Consider the following 22,348-nt stretch of genomic DNA (forward strand, 5'->3'; position numbering starts at 1 on the left):
CGTTTTCTTCAACTTTTTAATGGGTGACTATATTATTCACGACATGGCTGGCAAATCGCTTTTCTTATCATAAAACATTATTTGCAATGTGTCAGAAAAATCTTCACATCTCTTTACACTGTGTGACAATTTTGTAAGCAGATTCTTTCATGAAGAGAGGTATGACTGTGATATAATCGGTGATTCTGTGAGATGGGTGGTTGGTTTACCTCATTGCTAACTAGTGGCAGGTTGTTATATCTCGCCAAAAAGTTTATGCTAGTTTCAGCTTTGCCAAAGTAATATATCCTTAGTAAAGAGCTCAAAGTTTGTTTAGTTAGGAAAATTACAAATTACAGTACTTTCAAATTTGTCATAGCCATAGTAAAGAGCTCAGATTTTTATAGATAGGAAAAATAAAAACTTATGTACTTCCAAATTTGTCATATTTTGGGGGATCAGATGGGATATATATATATATATATATATATATATATATATATATATATATATATATATATATATATATATATATATATATATATATATACATACATATATATATAATATATATATATATATATATATATATATATATATATATATATATATATATATATATATATATATATATATATATATCATAATCAGCTTTATTTATTCTAGTGGTGTTGAGTATTTAAAAAGTAAGTTTGACAAGACCACTGTTTTATTTATGATAAGGAATTACTGTCAATATCTAATTAGGTCTTTTAGATAAATATTTTTGATAAACTTATTTAATTCTTATGTAGGACATCTTCACACTGGAAATCTTGTCATCGATAAGCATGTTTGTAGACTGATTGACCTTGAAAATCAGGTGGTTGGACTTCCAAATACCTTGCGAGACCACATGACGTACCATAGGAAAATCAATAGTATGGAAGCATTAGATGTATATTGCTTCGGTCATGTTTTGTATGAAATGATGTTTCTAAAACGTCTATCTACCAATACATGTGATGAATATCCTGCAGATTGTCCTCCATTACCTAGTAAGTGTCTTTATTTTTCTTGTCATTGCTTTTGTTTAATTTTTTATAATCTTGTCCATAAGTGCTAGTTGTTCTTACGCGGATACATACCCTCGTCATTTATAAGGGTTTACTCCTAAATCTTTTGGCTATAACCAGAAAGAGAGAATTCTTGGGATGTTGATAATATTGGTTTGGTTATCAGCTGTTCACCCACTGCGGACAAGTGCTGCATTCTCAGCGAGGCTGGTCACTCTTCTCCTAGTCATGTTACAGAATGGACGTACATTACGATCACTCCACACTGCGTTGTGAATAACCTTTGTGCCCTTTCATTTCCTTGTGTATTTATGGTTGTGAGTGCAGCTCAAGTTAGTAACCCACTGATAGTTCAGCACTTTGATGAAGTAGAAGGGCTTGAGAGTCTAACTGATGGGCTGGGCAATGGTGGTGGGGTGATTATTCACCCCGGCAGGTTCAACCATAACATTGAGGCCATTTCTGAGAAAACAGACTAATACAGGACATCTATAAGCCGCCTTCTTTATTTCAGTTTTTCTCTTCTTGCTCTATCTGAATTTTGTTGACTTTTATTAGAACATTGACCAGTTCTGTATACTCTTCAAATTTAGATGCCATCACCCTCTGGCAGACCCCATTGGGTGCAGTCTTAGTCTGTTAATGGTCCGGCTCCAGTAATCCGGTTTTAAGTCATTCCATTATTTGCGGATAATGGGTGATGACAGGAATTGCAGTCGTCAGTGTGAGGGGTAACTGCCGCATTGACCAGTGTACGCTCACCTAAAGAAAGGCAGCCCATCCGATAATAGGTGGATAACCGGCTTGCTCCTTCTTTGGAAACCAACCCCTCTGGTGATGACCTGGAAACTACAAACATGGATCTGGGTACAGACTACTCCAACTCCAGTACTAATATTGTAGTCTTAAAACCTTATTCACATCATGTAGAGAATGATTATAAGAAACACTAGAGAAGAGAGAGAGAGAGAGAGATTTTATATATATATATGTGTATATATATATATATATATATATATATATATATATATATATATATACATATATATATATACTGTATATATATAATATAATATATATGTAAATTTATATGTGTGTGTGCGCGTATATATAGATTATATATATATATATATATATATATATATATATATATATATATATATATATATATATATATATATATATATATATATATATAGATATATATATATATATATATATATATATATATATATATATATATATATATGTGCGTTATTCATGTATATTGTATATATTATATTTTATATATATATATATATATATATATATATATATATATATATATGTGTGTGTGTGTGTGTGTGTGTGTGTGTTATTCGTGTATATTGTATATATTATATATATTAATATATATATATATATATATATATATATATATATATATATATACATATATATAATTTATATATATATATATATATATATATATATATATATATATATATATTTATATATATATATATATATATATATATATATATATATATATATATATATATATATATATATTCACTATGAAGTAGTGAATTATGAATTTGTTTTTTTTTTTGGAATTTGAAAATTGAAGACATGAACATGGGAATGTCTTGAAAGCTGATAGGGAAATAATGAATATAAGGAGAGGGCAGCCAAACTTTCTTCCCCAGTGAATATAAGTCTCTTGATAGAGACACTATCCCCAATACAGAGCTAAAGATTAAAAACATTTTCAACATTGGATGGGCATTGTGTCAAATGCTTTACGCACCCCATTTTCAACCAAAGTATGGATGTGGTATATGTTCCAGAATTGCTAGATATAGAGGTAAAAGAAATTGAGGATGAACTGAAAAGTCAAAGAGTAGTAAAAGTAGTTAGGATAAGAAAGAGAGTTGGTGAACAACGTATTTCTCTTGCTGCTTTGATTGTAACATTTGATTAATGTAGACTACCTTATGTTATTAAAGCTGGTTGGCTACCATTGAAGGTAAAGCCATACATCCCTTCACCATTGTGATATTATCGTGGCCGAATGTATGACATTTAAGCCAGAAGTGCAAAGAAAATCTAGATAATAAGCCAACCGTTTATGACAACTGTGAAAAAAGTAGTCATGGAGCATGCACAGAAAATCAAAGTTGTATACATTGTGGGGAAGCACACTTAGCTACATCTAAAAGCTGTGTTGAAGTTTATATTTGAAAAAGAAATTCAGGCCATTAGGACCATGGAAAGAGTTACATTCAAAGAAGTTTGTAAAAGAACTCTTGAAAAACAGATAAAGCCAGGTTAACCTTTTTTCCTGGTTTTGAAGAAAATCTTGCCAACGCACATTGACGAAAATAGTATCCTCACTTCCAACATAAGGAAGATATGAAAGTAGTTAAAGAAGATGAAAGTCCTAATGAAAATTTATATCCAGAAAATGTGGAAAAATCAAAACAGATATTTAAAGATCTGAAAGATATTCAAAAGCCTTATGCTCCCGTTCTAAATAATAGTACATACCTCGCTCAGGTCGTGTCCTTGCCTGATTTGATGGAAGTTCCACTTGAAACCAATTTACCTGGTGCACCTGTAGTGGGAAAGGTGCAAAAACATGATAGCTCACAACCTTTTAATAAAAGAGAGAGAGAGACCTCCATCTCTCTCGCCTCCTACCATAAGAACCATTAAAGTCATGACTTCAAATAAATATGATGTCTTGTCTGCTGATGTTTTTGATTAACTGGAAAATAACTTAAATAAATCAGAAATTCAAGTTTGGTCCACCATCCACCTCAACAATTAGATCAAAAGGACACAAAGAAAAAGGCAAACACAAAACCCATTATATCAAGATCCTCTCTAGAGAAACCACCAGAAAATAGTGCTAGATCAAAGATTGCCAATGTGAAGGCTTCCTCCACGGTGTCTTCCAAAATATAAACCATAATTTTTTCCCTCAATTCTGCAATGGATGTCAGGAATTAAGGGCCAAATATGAAGAACTTAAACTCCTCATTCATGAGCACTCCCCTATAATTATATGTCTACAGGAAAATAAGCTCAATGCTAATACTCCATGTCCTCGAGAGTATGTTAGCTATAGGACATCATATGATTAATGAGCAGGTAGCCATGGGTGAAGTCTTATATATGTTCGTCTGGATGTTCTCCAAATATCCTTGTCTATCTGTACCTCTCTGCAGGCAGTGGTTGTACGAATAGATATACTGGGAAAATACACAAGCTGGTCTCTTTACGTGCCTCCTAATGATAACATCTCTTATGATAATTTATTAGAGGTGATTCAACAACTCCCACAACCTTTTCTCTTACTAGATTTTAACAGTAGAAATCCTTTATGGGACGATGTTTTGGCAAACGCAAGGGGTAACATCAGTTGTGGGGAATGAAGATGTAGGACTCCTTGATACCGGAGAGCCCACACACTTTCATGTTCAGACAGGTACCTTGTCATGCATTGACCTATCAATTACAAACTCTGTCTTCTCGATTTTGATTGGAGAAAATTAGATGATTGTCATACCAGTGATCTTGTACCAATCATTATAAACACCAACAATGGTCCACCATTACAAAGATCTCCACAATGGAATCTTGACAAGGCGGACTTGGGTAGATTTCATGAGCTAAGAGAAATTGAAGGAAAATGCAGATCAGTTTGAAAGTGTTGATGATGCCATAGACTTACTGAATGGAACTCATCATACAGCAGGAGTCAATTCAATTCCCAAAACAAAAGTTTTATTGAAACGATGACCAGTCCCCTGGTTGTCTCCAGCACTAACTGCCTCAGGACAGAACCGCAGGAAAGTCTTTAACTCGATTGTGCAGATGCTGTACTGAAGAGAATTTAATTATATACAAGAAATATAGAGCAAAGTTCTGTCGTGTCATGAAAGAAGCTAAGCACCAGTCTTGGGTGTCTTTTGTTTGTTCCATTAACAGTAGAACACCACCATCTTCTGTGTGGAGGAAAGTAAAAAAGAATACAGGCAAATTCACTCCCAACCCACCACCAGTGTTGAAGGTGAATGGTCAGTATGTGACTGGAGCAACTGAGGTTAGCAATGCATTGGCTGATCATTTTTCCAATGTAGCAAGTAAGTGTTAAGTAGCTCCTGGGTACCAGTATAGAAGCAATGAAGAATGGAAAATGCTAACTTTTGCAACATAAAAGGAGGAATCCTACTATAATCCTTTTACCGAAAGGGAATTCCATTCCGCAGTTGCTAATTGCAACGATATAGCCCCTGGTCCGGATGGAATTCCAAATGCAATGATTAAACAGGTAAATGAACCTGTTAATACCAAGTTATTCATTTTAAGCATTATTAATAGAATATGGTATGATCATAGTTATCCAACTGTTTGGAAAGTAGCCATTATTTTAGCATTTTTAAAACCTGGTAAAGTTAGGTTTTTAGCAGCAAGCTACCGACCAATTACATTGACGTGTAGTTTATGTATGATCTTGGAGAAGATGGTCAATGCAAGACCGGTGTGGTACCTGGAGAAGAAAGGTATTATATCACCTATCCAGTGTGGATTTAGGAAAATGCACATAACGACTGATACTACTTGAGTCTTCTATTTGTGAAGCCTTTGCTTCTAAACAGCACCAGGTAATAGTCTTTCTTGACCTCGAAAAGGCATATGATACTGTATGAAGTTATGGTATACTTAAAACTATTCATAACTTAGGATTGAGAGGAGATCTACCATTGTTCATTGAAGCATTTGTTTCAAATAGATTTTTTCAAGTTAGAGTAGGTCAAGCTCTGTGGGAGAGGAAATGTCAGGAAGAGTTCCTCAGGATAGCGTGCTGAGTGTAACCCTATTTTTACCAGCCATAAATGGGATATCCTCAGTCATTCCTAATTATATTCTCAACACTATTTGTAGAGGACCTCTCTATATCATTTGCTCTAGCTAGAATGACAATGTTGAGAGAAAACTGCAACTCTCAATTGACAAAATAATTCAATGGGCTGATATGAATGGATTTCGTCGTCTTCTTAATTACTCGGTAGGGGCCTCGATAAGGTCTGGTTAGTGGTTGTCGATGGGCGTCGACACGGACGAAAACGTACCCGCAGTCATCCAGGTTCTTTGGCTTGAAATGCTTAGTTCTGTCCTGGTAAGTTTTGAGACATGGCCTGAATTTCCTGGCGATGTCCCTAAGATGATCCAGCTGCGTGTCGTCGGTTGATGTGGGAAAGAATTCGCCAGGAACTGCGAGCGCCTCCCCGTAAACCTTTTCGGCGGGCGAAGGCTTGCCATCTGCGCGAGGGGCGGTGCGAAGGCCGAGAAGTACCCAAGGAAGTCATGATTTCTAGTCCCCGTCGGTGCAGCTCGCCATCAGGGATGCCTTGAGGGCGCGATGAGTTCGTTCGACCATTCCGTTTGCCGCTGGGGTTGTGTGCCGTGGTGCTATGGAGTGTCGTCCCCATCAGGTTTGCCAGAGTTAGCCATATTTCTGAGAGGAAAGCGGGGCCTCTGTCTGTCATGATGTCGTCAGGAACGCCAAATCTGCTCACCCAGCTTGACAAAAGGGCTTCGGCGCATGCTTGAGTCGTAGCTTCGGTCATTGGCGATCGATGATCGTAAGCAGGTAGCGAGCAGATCCGGAAGGCGGCAATGGTCCCATGACGTCGATGTGTATGTGACCGAAACGTCTTTTTGGTTGGGGAAAATCACCTACCCCCGATTCGGTGTGACGGCTGATTTTGCTTGATTGGCAGTTGATGCATGTCTTCGCCCATTCCCGGGCGTCCTTTTTGATTCCTGGCCAGACGAACTTTTCAGACAGAAGGCGAGCGGTGGTGTGTCCTGAGGGGTGTGAAAGTCCATGGATGATGTCAAATATTTTTCTTCTGCAGGAGGCCGGTATCCAGGGGCGTGGGCGGCCGGTGCTGGTGTCGCAGAGGATAGTTACTCCTGCTGGTCCGAGGGGAATCGCAGTTATCTTGAGCGCGGATGGCCCCGTCAGGTGATAATGTGCTTCTTGGTCGGTGCGCTGTTCGGATGCGAGATTGGCGTAATCGATTCCCAGGTGGATTGCGACGTTTTCAATCCTTGAAAGGGCGTCCGCGACTGGGTTTTTCTTTCCTGGAACGTAGCGTATGGTGCACCCGAATTTGGCGATTGTTGCGAGATGACGTTGATGTCAGGAGGACCATGCGTCTGTCGATTTTGTGAAAGCGTGTACGAGGGGTTGATGGTCCGTCGCGATTGTGAAGGGTGTGCCCTCCAGGATGTGCCTGAAGTGACGGACGGCGAGGTAGACGGCGAGGAGTTCCCTATCGAAGGTGCTATATCTTGTTTCGGCGGGTTTCAATTTCTTGCTGAAGAATGCCAGCGGTCGAGGAGAACCATCGACGAGTTGTTCCAGCACAGCCCCACAGGCGACGTTGCTGGCGTCGGTCGTCAGTCGCAGGGGCGCGTTATCGTCGAAATAAGCCAGGGTGGTGGCTTTTGCGAGGGCATCCTTCGTCCGGGTGAATGCCTTTTGTTGGGGAAAACCCCACTCAAGTTTTTTTGCTTTCCCTTTCAGGACGTCGTCGAGGGGTGTTAGGATCTGTGCGACGTTGGGGATGAAGCGCCTGTAGTAATTGACCATCCCCAGGAACTCCTGAAGTTGGCGGGTGGTTGTAGGTACCGGGAACCTTTTGATGGCGTCAACCTTGGTTGTCATGGGTTTTACCCCGCACGAGGATACTCGGTGACCAAGAAAGTCCACTCCTTCTGCGCCGAACGTGCACTTGTCAAAACGTACGACCAGGCCGTTCTCCTGTAGGCGTTTGAGGACGGTGCGGACGTGCCTCCGTTGTTCCTCCTTGGTTTTCGAGAATATCAGGATGTCGTCGACGTAGCAGACGTAGAATGGTAGGTCGCCCAGAATGCTATCCATTAGTCGTTGGAAGGTCGCCCCGGCATTGCGTAGACCGAAGGTTGAGTATGCGAAGGTATAGGATCCGAATGGCGTCACAATGGCAGTTTTCGGAATGTCCTCCGGAAATACGGGGACCTGGAAGTAATACTTGAGAAGGTCCATCTTGGTGAAATATTTCGCGCCGTGCAACGCATTCGTTAGGTCTTGCATGTTGGGCAGATGGTAGTGATCGGGCGTCGTGATAAGGTTTAGGCGCCTGTAGTCGCCGCAAGGTCTCCAGGACCCGTCAGGCTTTTTTACCATGTGTAGGGGAGATGCCCAGGGGCTCAATGCTTTCTTACAAATACCCATGCGTTCCATATCCTCAAAGGCGCGTTTGGCATCCTTCAGTTTCTGGGGCGGGAGGCGGCGGAATTTGGCGTGAGTAGGAGGACCTGTCGTCGTGATGTGGTGGTAGATCCCGTGCTTGGAGGGGGAACCTGGCGAGTGTCAGAACTCGGGCTTTTAAACGTCAGGAAATTCTTGTAGGAGGTCGGCGTAGGGGCGCGTCATTACGGCGGATACGGACATTGTTGCAGGGCCGTCTTCTAGGGCGCGGGACTGGCAGGTTCCCGTGTCGATGAGACGTTTGTTAGCAACGTCAACAAGGAGTCTGTGGTGAGCGAGGAAATCCGCAACGAGGAGGGGGCGATTGACGTCAGCGATGGCGAAGGGCCAAGAATACGAACGGCCCATGATGGATATTTTCAGGGTCCTGGTCCCATAAAACTGTATGGGAGATCCGTTGGCGGCGACGAGTGAGGGAGCGTTTTTGTTGGGACCACGGTCTAGATCGGACTGGGACGGTGGGAACGTTGACTGCATTGCGCCGGTGTCTACCATGAGTCTACGGTTGGAAACGGTATCGAGGATATAGAAACCATTCTTGTTTTGGTTTCCTGCGGCTGCGATGGTGGTAGGTGGATTCTTCTGGCGTCATCTTCTAGGGAAACTGCATGGTGCCCTACATTTCTTGGCGTCGCTGCCGAACTGTTGGTGGTAGAAGCACCATGCTGGGTTAGTCCTAGGGTTCGATCGTGTCGGTTGCGGCGGTTTCTTTCTTGCTAGAGCGTTGATCTCGTCGTCTTCAGGGGCCATTGCTGAGGAGTCTATGGAAGAGCAGCTGCTGAAGGAGGAGAATGAAGACGATACTGATGATGCTCTGAGGCGAGATGCTTTGGAGGCCTCGTGGAGCTTCTGAGCATTCGACAGTTCGTTCGTTCATCGGAAGCGTGTCGGCGTCTGTCAATTGGGCCCTTACGTCCTGTGGTAGGCGTCGAAGGAAGATCTCGCGAGATAGGCTAATTTCACGCCGTCGGCCGTTGCTGTCTGTTTCAGGGAGCATAAGCAGGCCGGTTAACTCGTCCCACGCCTCGACAGGAGAGGTGTCACCCATGGGCTTGCCGGCGAGGTCCAGGACTTTCTGTGCCCTTGCTGAAACAGAGAGGGAGTAGATACTGATGAGTTTCGTTCTCAGGTCATCGAATGAAACTTGGCCGGCCTGGGCGTCGAACCATGGGGAAATCTTGTCAAATACCTCTTCCGGGATGGAGGTGAGAACAATGTCGGCCTTGGCGCAAGAGTCGCTGAGTCTAGCGACTCGGAGGAGTACATCTGCTCTCAGGAACAAGGAAGCGGTGTTGTGTTGCGAAAAGGGCAGCAGTTTGACTTTGGGCGTGGAGGCGAGGCCGCTGGGCGCGATGGGTGTGTTGCCTCCGGCATTGTGGTCAGACGACGAGTTGGCGAAGAGGTGGGAAGATGATATGTCGGTTAAGCTCATCCTACTGCCTTACATGCACCGAGGTGTGGGAGAACCAAAGGCTGAAGCTCACGCCTAAGGTAACGGAGTAAAGAGAAGGTAGCACGGCCGTAATAAGTCCGTTAATGGCAAAGCCAAAACCTCTGATGCTACTTCAACTCCGGGGTCACCAGTTGTAAGGACAGTGAGACAAGCGTCACCAACATCAACTGATAATTTATTCAAACATGCGTGGGAATATAATACAGGGTGCGGACGGAAAGGTAGCATGGCGTAAGCGCCAATTCAGCTTGAACCTCCCACCAAAATATATGTGTTTTCTCACATGAACAAATACACGAATTGCAAGTAAACAGAAACATGCAATGAAATAATACATATGTCAAATTGTAGCTCTGAGGGAGCAGAATACATATATATAGGAAGCCACGGTGTGGCGAAAGGAGAATTTAAATAAATAGACAATTTGTTGAATTTCTGGACGACGGAGGGAGCGGAGTCCTTACACTTCAAATGTGATAAAGTTCACGAAAAATCATTGGGTGCTACTATAGCGTGAGGTCTACCACAATATAGCGTGAGATCTACCTCCCATTAGTACTGTAGCGTGAGGTCTACTGCTGAATTATTCGTCCCTCATAGATAAAACACATTTCATACATTTGTTTAAGCAATAAACACTTAATTTAAACATATCTTAGAAATGACTTTATTAGATCATTGGATTTCTAATTACATTAAAATAAGGAATAAAGGTAAAAATAACATATATATTTCCATACATTTATTCTAGCGATACACTCTTCATACATCAAACATGTTATATATTTCCATACATTTATTCTAGCGATACACTCTTAGCACATCAAACAGGTTATCATATATTTCCATACATTTATTCTAGCGATACGCACTTCGTACATCTTCTAAGAATAACACAAATAGATCATTGGAATGACTCTTCTATAAAACTCCTTCAGGGCTCGACCAGACCAAGCGCGATGAGCGGCGAGGTTAGCAGCATGACTCAGCGGCAAGCCAGCGACAAAATGTTGCGTGGCCACACCGGAACCGCCACACCTCTCTTGCCTCCTCACACCCAGCTGATAGCCTTCCTCGTAAACGTGACGATGGTGTTTGAGTAGGAAATTACTCCCGATTGAAAATCGTTATTTTAATCTGAACTATAAATTACACATGAGCCTTGATTCACGATTTTAATAAACAGAGAAGGGAAAATAAGTTATTTTTGAAATTAATGTTGCCAGTCTCGTTTGTACGGCGACAGATTTAATGAATATCTGTATATTTCACAAGTCTTTTGATTCTTTGATGGCAACATCCTTCCTGGATTCAGGCTCAAAAAACAAATGCCGAACTATAGACAACCTCAGTCTCTCTCTTACCAGCTATTATAATTGCTTCAAATATGATAAAGTTCACGAAAAATCATTGTCCCTCTCATTCCAGAATTAACTAACATTTGCATAAGATATAGTGTCTAAATATACATACGATTCTTTTTCACGTTTGAAATTTCTCTCTCTCTCTCTCTCTCTCTCTCTCTCTCTCTCTCTCTCTCTCTCTCTCTCTCTCTCTCTCTCTCTCTCTATATATATATATATATATATATATATATATATATATATATATATATATATATATATATATATATATATATATATATATATATATATATATATATAACTAAATGGTGATTAAATAGGTTGCAAAGCACAAAAAGGCGTAGGCCTACCCACTATTTTATTACCATCCATTTGCAGTTGATTACCATAACTTCCATTTATTTAATATATTTTTGCTCTCCGAAACACCTCCCAATAAATTGTTGATTAGTAATGGCTGGAAACAAACAATTGAACGCGTACCCCTTCAGGAACTGATAAAAAATGGCGTAATCTTGGGTGTTGACGCTCGAGCCGCCGCGATTTTTTAAAACATGAAACAGTCTGGCGGCAACTGCAGCGGCTTGAGGCTTCCCGCGCCTCCTATCTGGCCACCTACATAAGATACCTAAGGTTTCAATTTTCAGCTGGAACCACTTGCCGCTAACCTCGCCGCTAGCCGCGCTTGGTCTGGCCGGGCCCTCAGCAACATTTTTAGTACACTCAATCGATGATATCTCTTTTAGGCCGAGGGAAAAACTGATTTAGAAGCTTCATTTGCTTCCTTTTATATGGGCAGGTCACGTGGACAGGTCACGTTTTTGATGGATTTGGGCAGTTCACATGTTCGATGGATAGGTGCGGGACTCTGGGACGCTGGTCATGCGGTAAACCTCACCCTCCACCTGGGTAGGCGACATATGGCGGTATATATATATATATATATATATATATATATATATATATATATATATATATATATATATATATATATATATATATATATATATATATATATATATATATATATATATATGGATATGACTGAAACGCCTTTTCGGTTGGGGAAAATCACCTACCCCCAATTCGGTGTGACAGCTGATCTTGCTTGTCTGGCAATTGATGCATGTCTTCGCCCATTTGCGGGCGTCCTTTTTGATCCCTGGCCAGATGAACTTCTCAGACAGGAGGCGAGCAGTGGTGCGTCCCAAGGGGTGTGGAAGTCCGTGAATGATGTCGAATATTTTTTTTCTGCGGGAAGCCGGAATCCAGGGACGTGGGCGGCCGGTGCTAGTGTCGCAGAGGATAGTTACTCCTGTCGGCCCGAGGGGAATTGCGGTTATTTTGCATCCGTTAGGTGATCCTGTGCCTCTGGGTCGGTGCACTGCTCGGATGCGAGGTCGGCGTCGTCAATTCCCAGGTGGATTGCGTCGATTTCAATCCTTGAAAGGGCGTCTGCGACTGGGTTTTTCTTTCCTGGAACGTAGCTTATGGTGCACCCGAATTCGGCGATTGCTGCGAGATGGCGTTGTTGTCGGGAGGACCATGCATCTGTCGATTTTGTGAAGGCGTGTACGAGGGGTTGATGGTCCGTCGCGATGGTGAAGGGTGTGCCCTCCAGGATGTGCCTTAAGTGGCGGACGGCAAGGTAGACGGCGAGGAGCTCCCTGTCGAAGGTGCTGTATCTTGTTTCGGCGGGTTTCAGTTTTCTGCTGAAGAATGCCAATGATCGTGGAGAACCATTGACGAGCTGTTCTAGCACAGCTCCACAGGCGACGTTGTTGGCGTCGGTCGTCAGTCGCAGAGGGGCGTTGTCATCGAAGTAAGCCAGGGTGGTGGCATTTGTGAGGGCGTCCTTTGTCCTGGTGAATGCGTGTTGTTGAGAACCCCACTCAAGTTTCTTCGCCTTTCCCTTCAGGACGTCGTCGAGGGGTGTCAGGGTCTGTGAGATATTGGGTATTAAGCGCCTGTAGTAATTGACCATACCCAGGAACTCCTGAAGTTGGCGGGTGGTCGTAGGTGTCGGGAACTTCCTAATGGCGTCCACCTTGGTTGTCATGGGTTTTACCCCACTCGAGGACACGCAATAACAGAGAAAGTCCACTCCTTCAGCGCCGAACGTGCATTTATCGAAACGTACAACCAGGCCATTCTCCTGGAGGCGTTTGAGAAGGGCGCGGACGTGCCCCCGGTGTTCCTCCTTGGTCCTTGAGAATATCAGGATGTCGTCGACGTAGTAGACGCAGAATGGTAGGTCGCTTAGGATGCTATCCATTAGGCGTTGGAAGGTCGCCCCCGCGTTGCGTAAACCGAAGGTTGAGTATGCGAAGGTGTAGGATCCGAACGGTGTCACGATGGCAGTCTTCGGAATGTCCTCTGGAAATACGGGGACCTGGAAGTAAGACTTGAGAAGGTCCATCTTGGTGAAGGGTTTCGCGCCATGCAACGCATTTGTCAGGTCCTGCATGTTGGGCAGAGGGTAGTGGTCGGGCGTTGTGATGAGGTTGAGGCGCCTGTAGCCGCCGCAAGGTCTCCAGGTCCTGTCAGGCTTCTTTACCATGTGTAGGGGAGATGCCCAGGGGCTCGATGCTTTCTTACAGATACCTATGCGTTCCATGTCCTTAAAGGTGCGTTTGGTGTCCCTCAGCTTCTATGGCGGGAGGCAGCGGAATTTGGCGTGAGTAGGAGGTCCCGTCATCGTGATGTGGTGGTAGATCCTGTGCTTGGAGGGGGATCACGGAAATTCCTGCAGAAGGTCGGCGTAGGGCTGCGTCATTACAGCGGATACGGACATTGTGGCTGGGCCGGCTCTTAGTGTGCGGAACCGGTAGGTTCCTGTGTCGATGAGGCGTTTTCCAGCAACGTCGACGAGTAGTCCGTGGTGAGGGAAGAAATCTGCACCGAGGAGGAGGCGACTGACATCAGCGAGGGCGAAGGGCCAGGAATACGAACGGCCCATGATAGATATCCTGAGGACCATAGTCCCATAACACCATATGGGAGACCTGGTAGCGGCGACGAGCATTAGCAGGCCGGTCAACTTGTCCCACGCCTCGACAGGAGAGGTGTCACCCATGGTTTTGCCGGCGAGATCCAGGACCTTCTGTGCCCTTGCTGAAACGGAGAGTGAGTAGATACCGATTAGTTTCGTTCTCAGGTCGTTGTAGGAAACTTGGCCAGCCTGGGCATCAAGCCACGGGGAAATCTTGTCGAATACCTCCTCTGGGATGGAGTGGAGAACGATGTCGGCCTTGGCGCAGGAGTCGCTGAGCCTAGCGACTCGGAAAAGTACGTCTGCTCTCAGGAACCAGGAAGCGGTGTTGTGTTGAGAAAACGGTTGCAGTTTGACTTTGGGCGTGGAGGCGAGGCCGTTGGGCGTGATGGGCAGGTTGAATCCGCCATTGTGGTCAGTCGACGAGTCGGCGAAGAGGTGAGAAGTTGAGATGTCGGTTAAGCTCATCCTACTGCCTTACAAACGCACCGAGGTGTGGGAACACCAAAGGCCGAAGCTCACGCCTAAGGTAACGGAGTAAAAGAAGGTAGCACGGCCGTAATAAGTCCGTTAATGGCAAAGCCAAAACTGCTGATGCTACTTCAACTCCGGGGTCACCAGTTGTAAGGACAGTGAGACGAGCTATCACCAACAACTGACAGTTTATTCAAACAGGTGCGAGAATATAATACAAGGTGCGGACGGAAATGTAGCATGCGCGCTGGCGCCAATCTGGCTTGAACCAACCGCCACAAAATGTGTGTTTTTTCACACGTACAAATACTTGAAATACAAGTCAATGAAACAATGTAATGAAACGATAAATACATGAAATTGTAGCTCTGAGGGAGCGGAACAAATATATACAATTAGCCACAGTGTGGCAAAAGGAGAATTTAAATTAAATGGAGGATTCAATGAGAATGCTTGACGATGGAGGGAGCGATGTCCATACGAGATATATATATATATATATATATATATATATATATATATATATATATATATATATATATATATATATATATATATATATATATATATATATAAATGGTGATTAAATAGGTTGCTAAGCACAAAAAGTCGTAGGCCTACCTACTATTTTATTACCATCCATTTACAGTTGATTGCCATAGTTTCCATTTATTTAATTTATTTTTGCTCTCCGAAACACCTCCCAATAAATTCTTGATTAGTTATGGCTGGAAACGAACAACTGAACGCGTACCCCATCAGGAATTGATGAAAAATTGTGTAATCTTGGGTGAAGACACTCGAACCGCCACAATATTTTAAAATATGAAACATAGTCTGGCGGCAACTGCAACGGTTGGAGGCTTCCCGCGCCTCCTATCTGGCCACCCACATAAGATACCTTAGGTTTCAATTTGCCGCGGGAACCTCTTTCCGCTAACCGCGCCGCTAGCCTTGCTTGGTGTGGCCGGGCCCTAAGACATACTGCCCTGATGCATTTTTTAAACAATTTTTAATAGTTTGAATGGCATTGATTTTCATGGCTTTTAATTTCAAGTTTATTGAATTATTTTTTCCTATATTTAAATTTGTTTGCATCATTGTTTTCCTGTACACCAGTCTAGATACCGATAACTGCAAATGTTGAGGTTTCGGACAAACCACTAGCGCCATCTCTTGGCAAATAATGTAAACATTCCTTGTTGTCCGAAACAAGTGATCTATCAGCTGATCTCATCATGGCACCCAAAATACTTAGCTTGATAAGATACACCCGGAATTTAAAACTAAAACACATAAATGTTTTATTAGAACACAATTAACTATTTTAATGATTGTGGAGAATTTTTTTGTGTGTTCTGAGTGGGAACTTAGTCCGGGAAAGTCTCCTTATGACGGTTACATAAAGTTCAACAGGGAAGGATAATGTGCACTTACTCTCGGGGCACAAACGCCCTGCTAATACTTTACTGTCACAATTCACTAAACTTCACTCTTAAATACAAAAGGGGGAAATTTACTGTCCAGAGGCCGGATAACTCCACACGTAGAATATATAAGTAATTTATGGCGTACTTTAGCTTTGTCAGGTCTATAGTCATCTCATTCTTAGGCTCTGTTCCGACTCCGTCCCAGCTACCCCAATAAGATGCTGGACAGGTATTTTACGTTAATGTAGTTAGACAAAATCCAAAATGGGAGCAGTGATGTAAAGTAGTTTAAAAGTTTATTAAAGATAAGGATCTTTACCTTCGAAGCAAATATATTAATGCAAAGTTCCTCGCTGTTACCACCTATAGACTCACTTAGGTTTACTCTTTAAATGTTGGGTATTTTGTCCCATGATTAACTAATCAATTCACACATTAAAATAAATGAGGGAGAAAAAATACGAAAGAGGTTTGATTAACCTAATATTGATTTATTACACAAATTTACACCAAAAGAAACGGACATCTTAACAAAGACAAAATATCAAAAGAAATGCAAATTGAAAGCAATTCAAAATAATAAAAATGATTGGTTAGACACGTGGTCTGCAATAATCAAAAATCAAATGGGGTCGGACACGTGGCCCATGTGACCCAGAGACTGTGCTAGTCTCCAAGCAAGAAATAATAATGGAAAAATATTTACGCACAATCCCACCACACACAGTCCGAATAGTGTAAAAGCCAGGTTCCCTATAAAGTTAAAATTAGTCTAAGCTAAAAAATGGGGGAATAACTATGGCCATTTGTAGTAGTACCTGCACTCCTTTGAAATTAGTCCTATGCCCGTGATAGCTGTTGACCTGGTTGCACTTTGCACTCTTTACTGGTCCACCCCAAGAATCCTCGTTTGTGGCAATAGGTTTCCAGGTTCTACTCCTTCACTGTCTCCAGCCGGCAGCCACAGAACTCCTTGGTGAGTCACGTTTTGGGAGAGGTGCATAGGTTCACTGACCAGGCAGGTCAGTAGGCCAAGGCGGCTTCTCTTCGAATGGCGCTCGACACTAAGGTTGAGGAGATCACCTGGCTTCACCTTGCCAAACAAGTAACGGTCATGATGTGCGCGGTAATCCATTGGGGGTGCCATATCGGGACTTCAGGACAGGGCAATATATTGTTGCAAGGAGTGCAGAGGAGGCAGGATTTTGTACTAAATACTTTAGAGAAATCTTGCTGCTCTAAGGGAGTTTATATACACAACAACCCTACCTATTCTGGCTTGCTAAAAAATAATATTTTAAATGATTAATTAGCAATGGGTTGGTGCGATGGGCATACATCTTAAAATTAACAAACCTTAATTGGTATTGAGAAATAAAAGATGTATTAGTTCAGTAGTATTGAAAATTATATCAAAATTCAATCTCAATTCAATTTAATCTCGACCCACGTACTTTAAGGAAAGAACCAACATACGCCAGGGTTACACTAAGGCCCTCTGTTGTGCGTATCTACGCTGTGACGTCACGAGCATGGCGTGCGCCACTGTCAACAAGTTTAAGTTTAGAATAGTCTTCCCTATGTTTCGTTAAAGAAAACTAGATGTAGAAGAGAACGTTTAAGGATTAGCTATAGTATTAGTAGAAGAGAGCTAAAAATGTGATTGAAAAAAGAAGAGTGAAGAAAATTCTTCACACCCTGGGGATAAAGGGGAGAAAAAAGGGAGACTTGTTAGTTCCGGCAAATGTTATTCAACTACTAGTTAGTATGAGCGAGATAAACTTACTGGATTAATGAAGAGTGAAGTTGTTCTTCACATCAACGTCCGTTTAAAGTTAACAAAACGCTGTTAGCGTTAATTGAAATCAATCGAGTTAAAAGTTATGCTTGAACATGAATTAGGGGAAAATTGAACCCGCAGGCAATGCTTCACGGAAGTGTTAATATAAGTAAATAATCAGTTTTAACTTTAAACTTACGATGCAATGATAATCAAATGATTAAAAATACTCAATTCCTCCAACCCTAGGGGTACGGATAGAGCAAACAAAACGTAAGCCAATATCGGTCGAGGTCAGCAACAAGTCCGGCCAATGTTAAATTCAAAATCATGGGGTTGAATCCCAATCTAGATCTGACACCTAACGTTTTACATAAAATATTTTTACAAATAAAATTACTGGCGTAATGAAAACTTTGTACTCGTCGCCTGACAAAAGGAGAAAAGTTACCTCCTTCTCGGCGTTAAAAGGTGAAAAGTTATTTGACACTAGCCTGAATGATAAATCGAGACAAACTAGGTCTATGGGGACATCGTATTTCTGACAGCTAAGGTCTTGGATGTCATCTTCAAGGGAAACGTTGGAAAGGGGAACATTAAAAACAGAACTTATATTCAGCACGAGCTGAAGGATGTCAGGGGGATTGTAATAAAATGACAAATTGTCAAGGCAAGAATTAAATTTACGCTTGGAGATTAAAGCAAGGTGAATTGTAAACAGGCTCTAAGCTCCGGTGCTAGGTCTACAAGTGTGATCTTCGCTAAATCCGCCGTCAGTGCACAAGGTTCCTTTCTGACTGCTAAGGTCTTAACCTTGCGATCACGCGCCTCATTCTGAGAGCGGGTTTCAAATTTTGACATGGATGCTTTAGCGTCGACTGGGGTTGTAGCGAAAGTTACGGGCTTAAGAATAGGACAATCAGGCAACGTGGGCACTGGTCCGTGGGATGGTACGAGTTTAATGAACGAGTTTACCGTTACCTGCCTCTGCTGGCCATCATGCACACGGTTAAGTTGTGTGGTATCTGCGCTACCGCTTGGGGGGTCCATGACAAGACAATGAATGGTATTTCCTCCGTGACGGACTGTCACCGGCGGCAAAGACAAAGCGGGTTGAGGGCGATCAAACGCTGGCGGTTTAAGGTTTGGAGATGAGGACAGAGTAGGTGGGGCTGACACAAAATTACTAATCGTATGCCGTGTTGGCAACATAGTATTGAAATGTGAAGATTTTACAGGTTGAAGAATTGAGACAAAATTACGAACATTGTGCTTGACTGCCGAGACATTAAAAGGACCAACTAGGTGATCGTTAATGACATTTACAACGGGAGGTGTCACTGAAGGTGTCGTCATCGTTGAAGAATTAGACTGATAAGGTTTAATTATTAAATTAGGATATGCCATGAGGCTATTAAAAGCAATTTCAACTTTACTTGAACAGGCAGCAAGCAAGGGATAATTTAATTTAACAATGGGATGGTCGTAATGACGTCTCCAAAAAATTTTGTAACCGCAAAGTTCATCTCTTACGCTACCAATAAGTGTTTTAAAATGACTTATGGCTTCTGGACCCATGCTGGGAAAATCTACAGAAGCAAGAGCATGAAGTGCTAGATCTGCATCCTCACAAACAAAGGTGAATGTCAACTCCTGTTCCTTAAGCCTAGCGTTAATCTCCTCAGGGCTAAGCGTTTCCGCCTTAGGCGGTGGAGGGTTGTTTACGTTAAACATGAAGTCCGCCATCTTGGAATGACCACGTTTGATGAACGGATTCGTAAAACAAAACAAGGGATAACTGAATTTTCAAAAGGAATGTAAAAAAGGGATTTTGACGTAGGAAAAATCTATTTCTGGGCGAAGGACCTGTGCCGCCCAGTGAATAAGCTCCATTTAGCACTTATTCTTAGGTAATTTACTGCTAAATATACCAGAGAAAAAATGTAAAGGAGTGCTAGGTTAACTAGCTCGCTCACCTATTGGTGTCGGTATAAAATTGGGCGTATAATCCAGAGGTCCCGCACTATTTAGATTCATCCACGACAGAAACCCCAATAGAGGAGAGCCGTTCAACCTCACTCAGTACTACTAACAATGCATCCGCTCAGAACCCAACTCCTTAGCACCCAAAGTTTGGGGACTCCAAGGGAGAGGAGCTGGGAGGGTTCACTGGGCGGCACAGGTCCTTCGCCCAGAAATAGATTTTTCCTACGTCAAAATCCCTTTTCTGGGCTCGAACCTGTGCCGCCCAGTGAATCTATACAAGAGAAAAATGTCACCAAACTTGCAAAATAAAGGAAAAAACATAAGCGTAAGGGAAATACAGGATGCTTTTAATCAGAGATGAGTACCAAAAAACAATTATAAGGGTATCTTAAATATGAACATAAATCCAATAAGGTAGGTATAATAATGCCGTGAGTGATAATATATACAGATACTCAGGAGTATAAAAATTTACAAATATAATAACAGTATTCAGGTGTGAGACCAACGAATACAATAGGGTATAAATGAGGCAGGTAAGAGGGAGAGATAAAGAGACAAGGCATTAACCTGTGAGTTACCTGGGAGTAACTACGCTCCCTGCGGCTACTGTAGAAAATTTTAGGGCTTCCAAATGTTTAAGGTAGTGTTTCTTGAACACTGACAGTGATTTCCACCCTGTATACCTGGAAAGGTCTGTAAAATTCATGTGGTGAAAGAAGTTCACCGAGGTAGCAACCGCCCTGATATCATGTGCAAGAGGAAAAGAGTCAGGGTTAGCTTGTTTAATAAAATACAAAATTTGTTGCCTGATCCCTTTAATAGTAATGGTACCGCCTTGTTCTCTAACGAATAGAGGCCCCGAGGAGTTAGAGGAGGTCCGGGATAAATAAGACCTAAGAGTAGTAACAGGGCACAGAGACGGATCTTGCGTGAGGGGAACAATTTTCCAGGAGGACCATCTGTTTTGAGGGTCTTCGTTCTTAGCCAAAAAGAATTTGTTAGGAGAAAGAAGGACCTCTCCCGAAGGCAGGAAGTCAATATGACCCGGGTCTCTCGACAAGGCTGCCAATTCAGAAATTCTTGCCCCAGAAGCCAAGCTCACCAGGAAAAGTGTTTTCCTGAGAAGGGGAATGTAATCACAAGAACTGTTAATGGTATCAGAAGCCAATTTGAGTACGTCATTAAGGAACCAGGTCACCGGGGTAGGACGAGTAACCGGTTTCAGTCTGGCACAAGCTTTCGGAATTGCAGCTAACAAAGAGTCGGTTAAGTCTATGTTAAAACCCACTAGGAAGATCTTTTTCAGAGCCGATTTAATAGTGGTGATAGTATTGGCTGCCAGACCTGATTCTAATAAAGATCTAAAGAAAGTGACTGTAAGGTTCAAGTTCATACAGTTCACGTCTGAGTGTATTAAAAATTTTGCCAACTTTTTAACTGCAGAGTCATACTGGCGGATGGTGGAATCCCGTTTATCCGATTCTAGGAACAAGGTGTTTTGAGGATCAATATTGGCACCATTCATAGCCGTAAACTTCATAAAGTCCATAAAGTTAGGGCGCTCTGAATGTTTGAGAAAGCGTACACAACGCGTGTTTGTACTATCTGAGACAGAACCGGATTGGGTATCGGGTGAGGGTATAGTCTCAACTCTCGCAGGAGAGGATACCAGTTGCTCTTGGGCCAGTTGGGTGCGACCAAGGCTACTTGTCCCTTGAAGGATCTCAGTTTGTCTAGAACTTTCAGCAAAAGATTCACCGGGGGAAAGAGATAAATCTTTTCCCAGGTGTCCCAATTCTGTGACATGGCGTCTGTGGCGTAAGCCTGAGGGTCTAGATTGGGAGCCACATATACTCTCAATTTGTGGTTGGATTCCGTGGCGAAGAGGTCCACTTGGAGACCGGGAACCTGAGAGAGAATCCACCGAAATGACTTTAGATCGAGTGACCATTCCGATTCTAGCGGGGAGGTCCGGGACAGGGCGTCTGCCACTACATTCCGGACTCCCGCCAGGTGGACAGCTGAAAGATGCCAATGGTTCAAGGCTGCTAGGGAGAATATGGCTACTAGAACATGGTTCAGAGGCCCTGAATTTGACCCGCCTCTGTTGAGGCAGCGGACCACCACTTCGCTGTCGAGGACCAGACGAAGGTGTTGTTTCTTGGGAAGAACGAGACGTTTCAGGGTTAGAAGAACTGCCATGGCCTCTAGCACATTGATGTGAAATTGGCGGAACAAGGGAGTCCAAAGACCTTGAACTTTCTTGAGCTGAGAATAGCCGCCCCAACCTGATAAGGATGCGTCCGTGTGAATGATTAATTTCGGAGGCGGAAATCGAAGGGGAACTGATTTTGACAGACTGTTTGCTCTTGTCCAAGGAGGAAGTCTTTCCCGTAGAATGGGAGGAAGGCGGGCTTTCCTGTCCCGGAGCTTCCGGTTCGCCCTCGAACGCCAGACACGATTGATATCTTTCAATTTTGCCTTCAGAAGAAGATCCGTCACTGAGGCAAACTGAAGAGACCC

General features: G+C 42.7%; 1 protein-coding gene across 2 annotated transcripts in view; it reads left to right on the forward strand.

The window, feature by feature from the left end:
* The window catches only part of LOC137650094 (PX domain-containing protein kinase-like protein), a 793,620-nt gene that overhangs the window by 519,991 nt on the left and 251,281 nt on the right, over positions 1–22,348 (forward strand). For both annotated transcript variants that reach the window (XM_068383187.1, XM_068383188.1), the window contains exon 7: positions 774–1,016. In XM_068383187.1, the coding sequence (XP_068239288.1) occupies positions 774–1,016 (243 nt within the window). The remainder of the gene's footprint in view (positions 1–773; positions 1,017–22,348) is intronic.

Source organism: Palaemon carinicauda, chromosome 11 (genome assembly GCF_036898095.1).
Source record: "Palaemon carinicauda isolate YSFRI2023 chromosome 11, ASM3689809v2, whole genome shotgun sequence".
NCBI classification, from domain to species: Eukaryota; Metazoa; Arthropoda; class Malacostraca; order Decapoda; family Palaemonidae; genus Palaemon; species Palaemon carinicauda.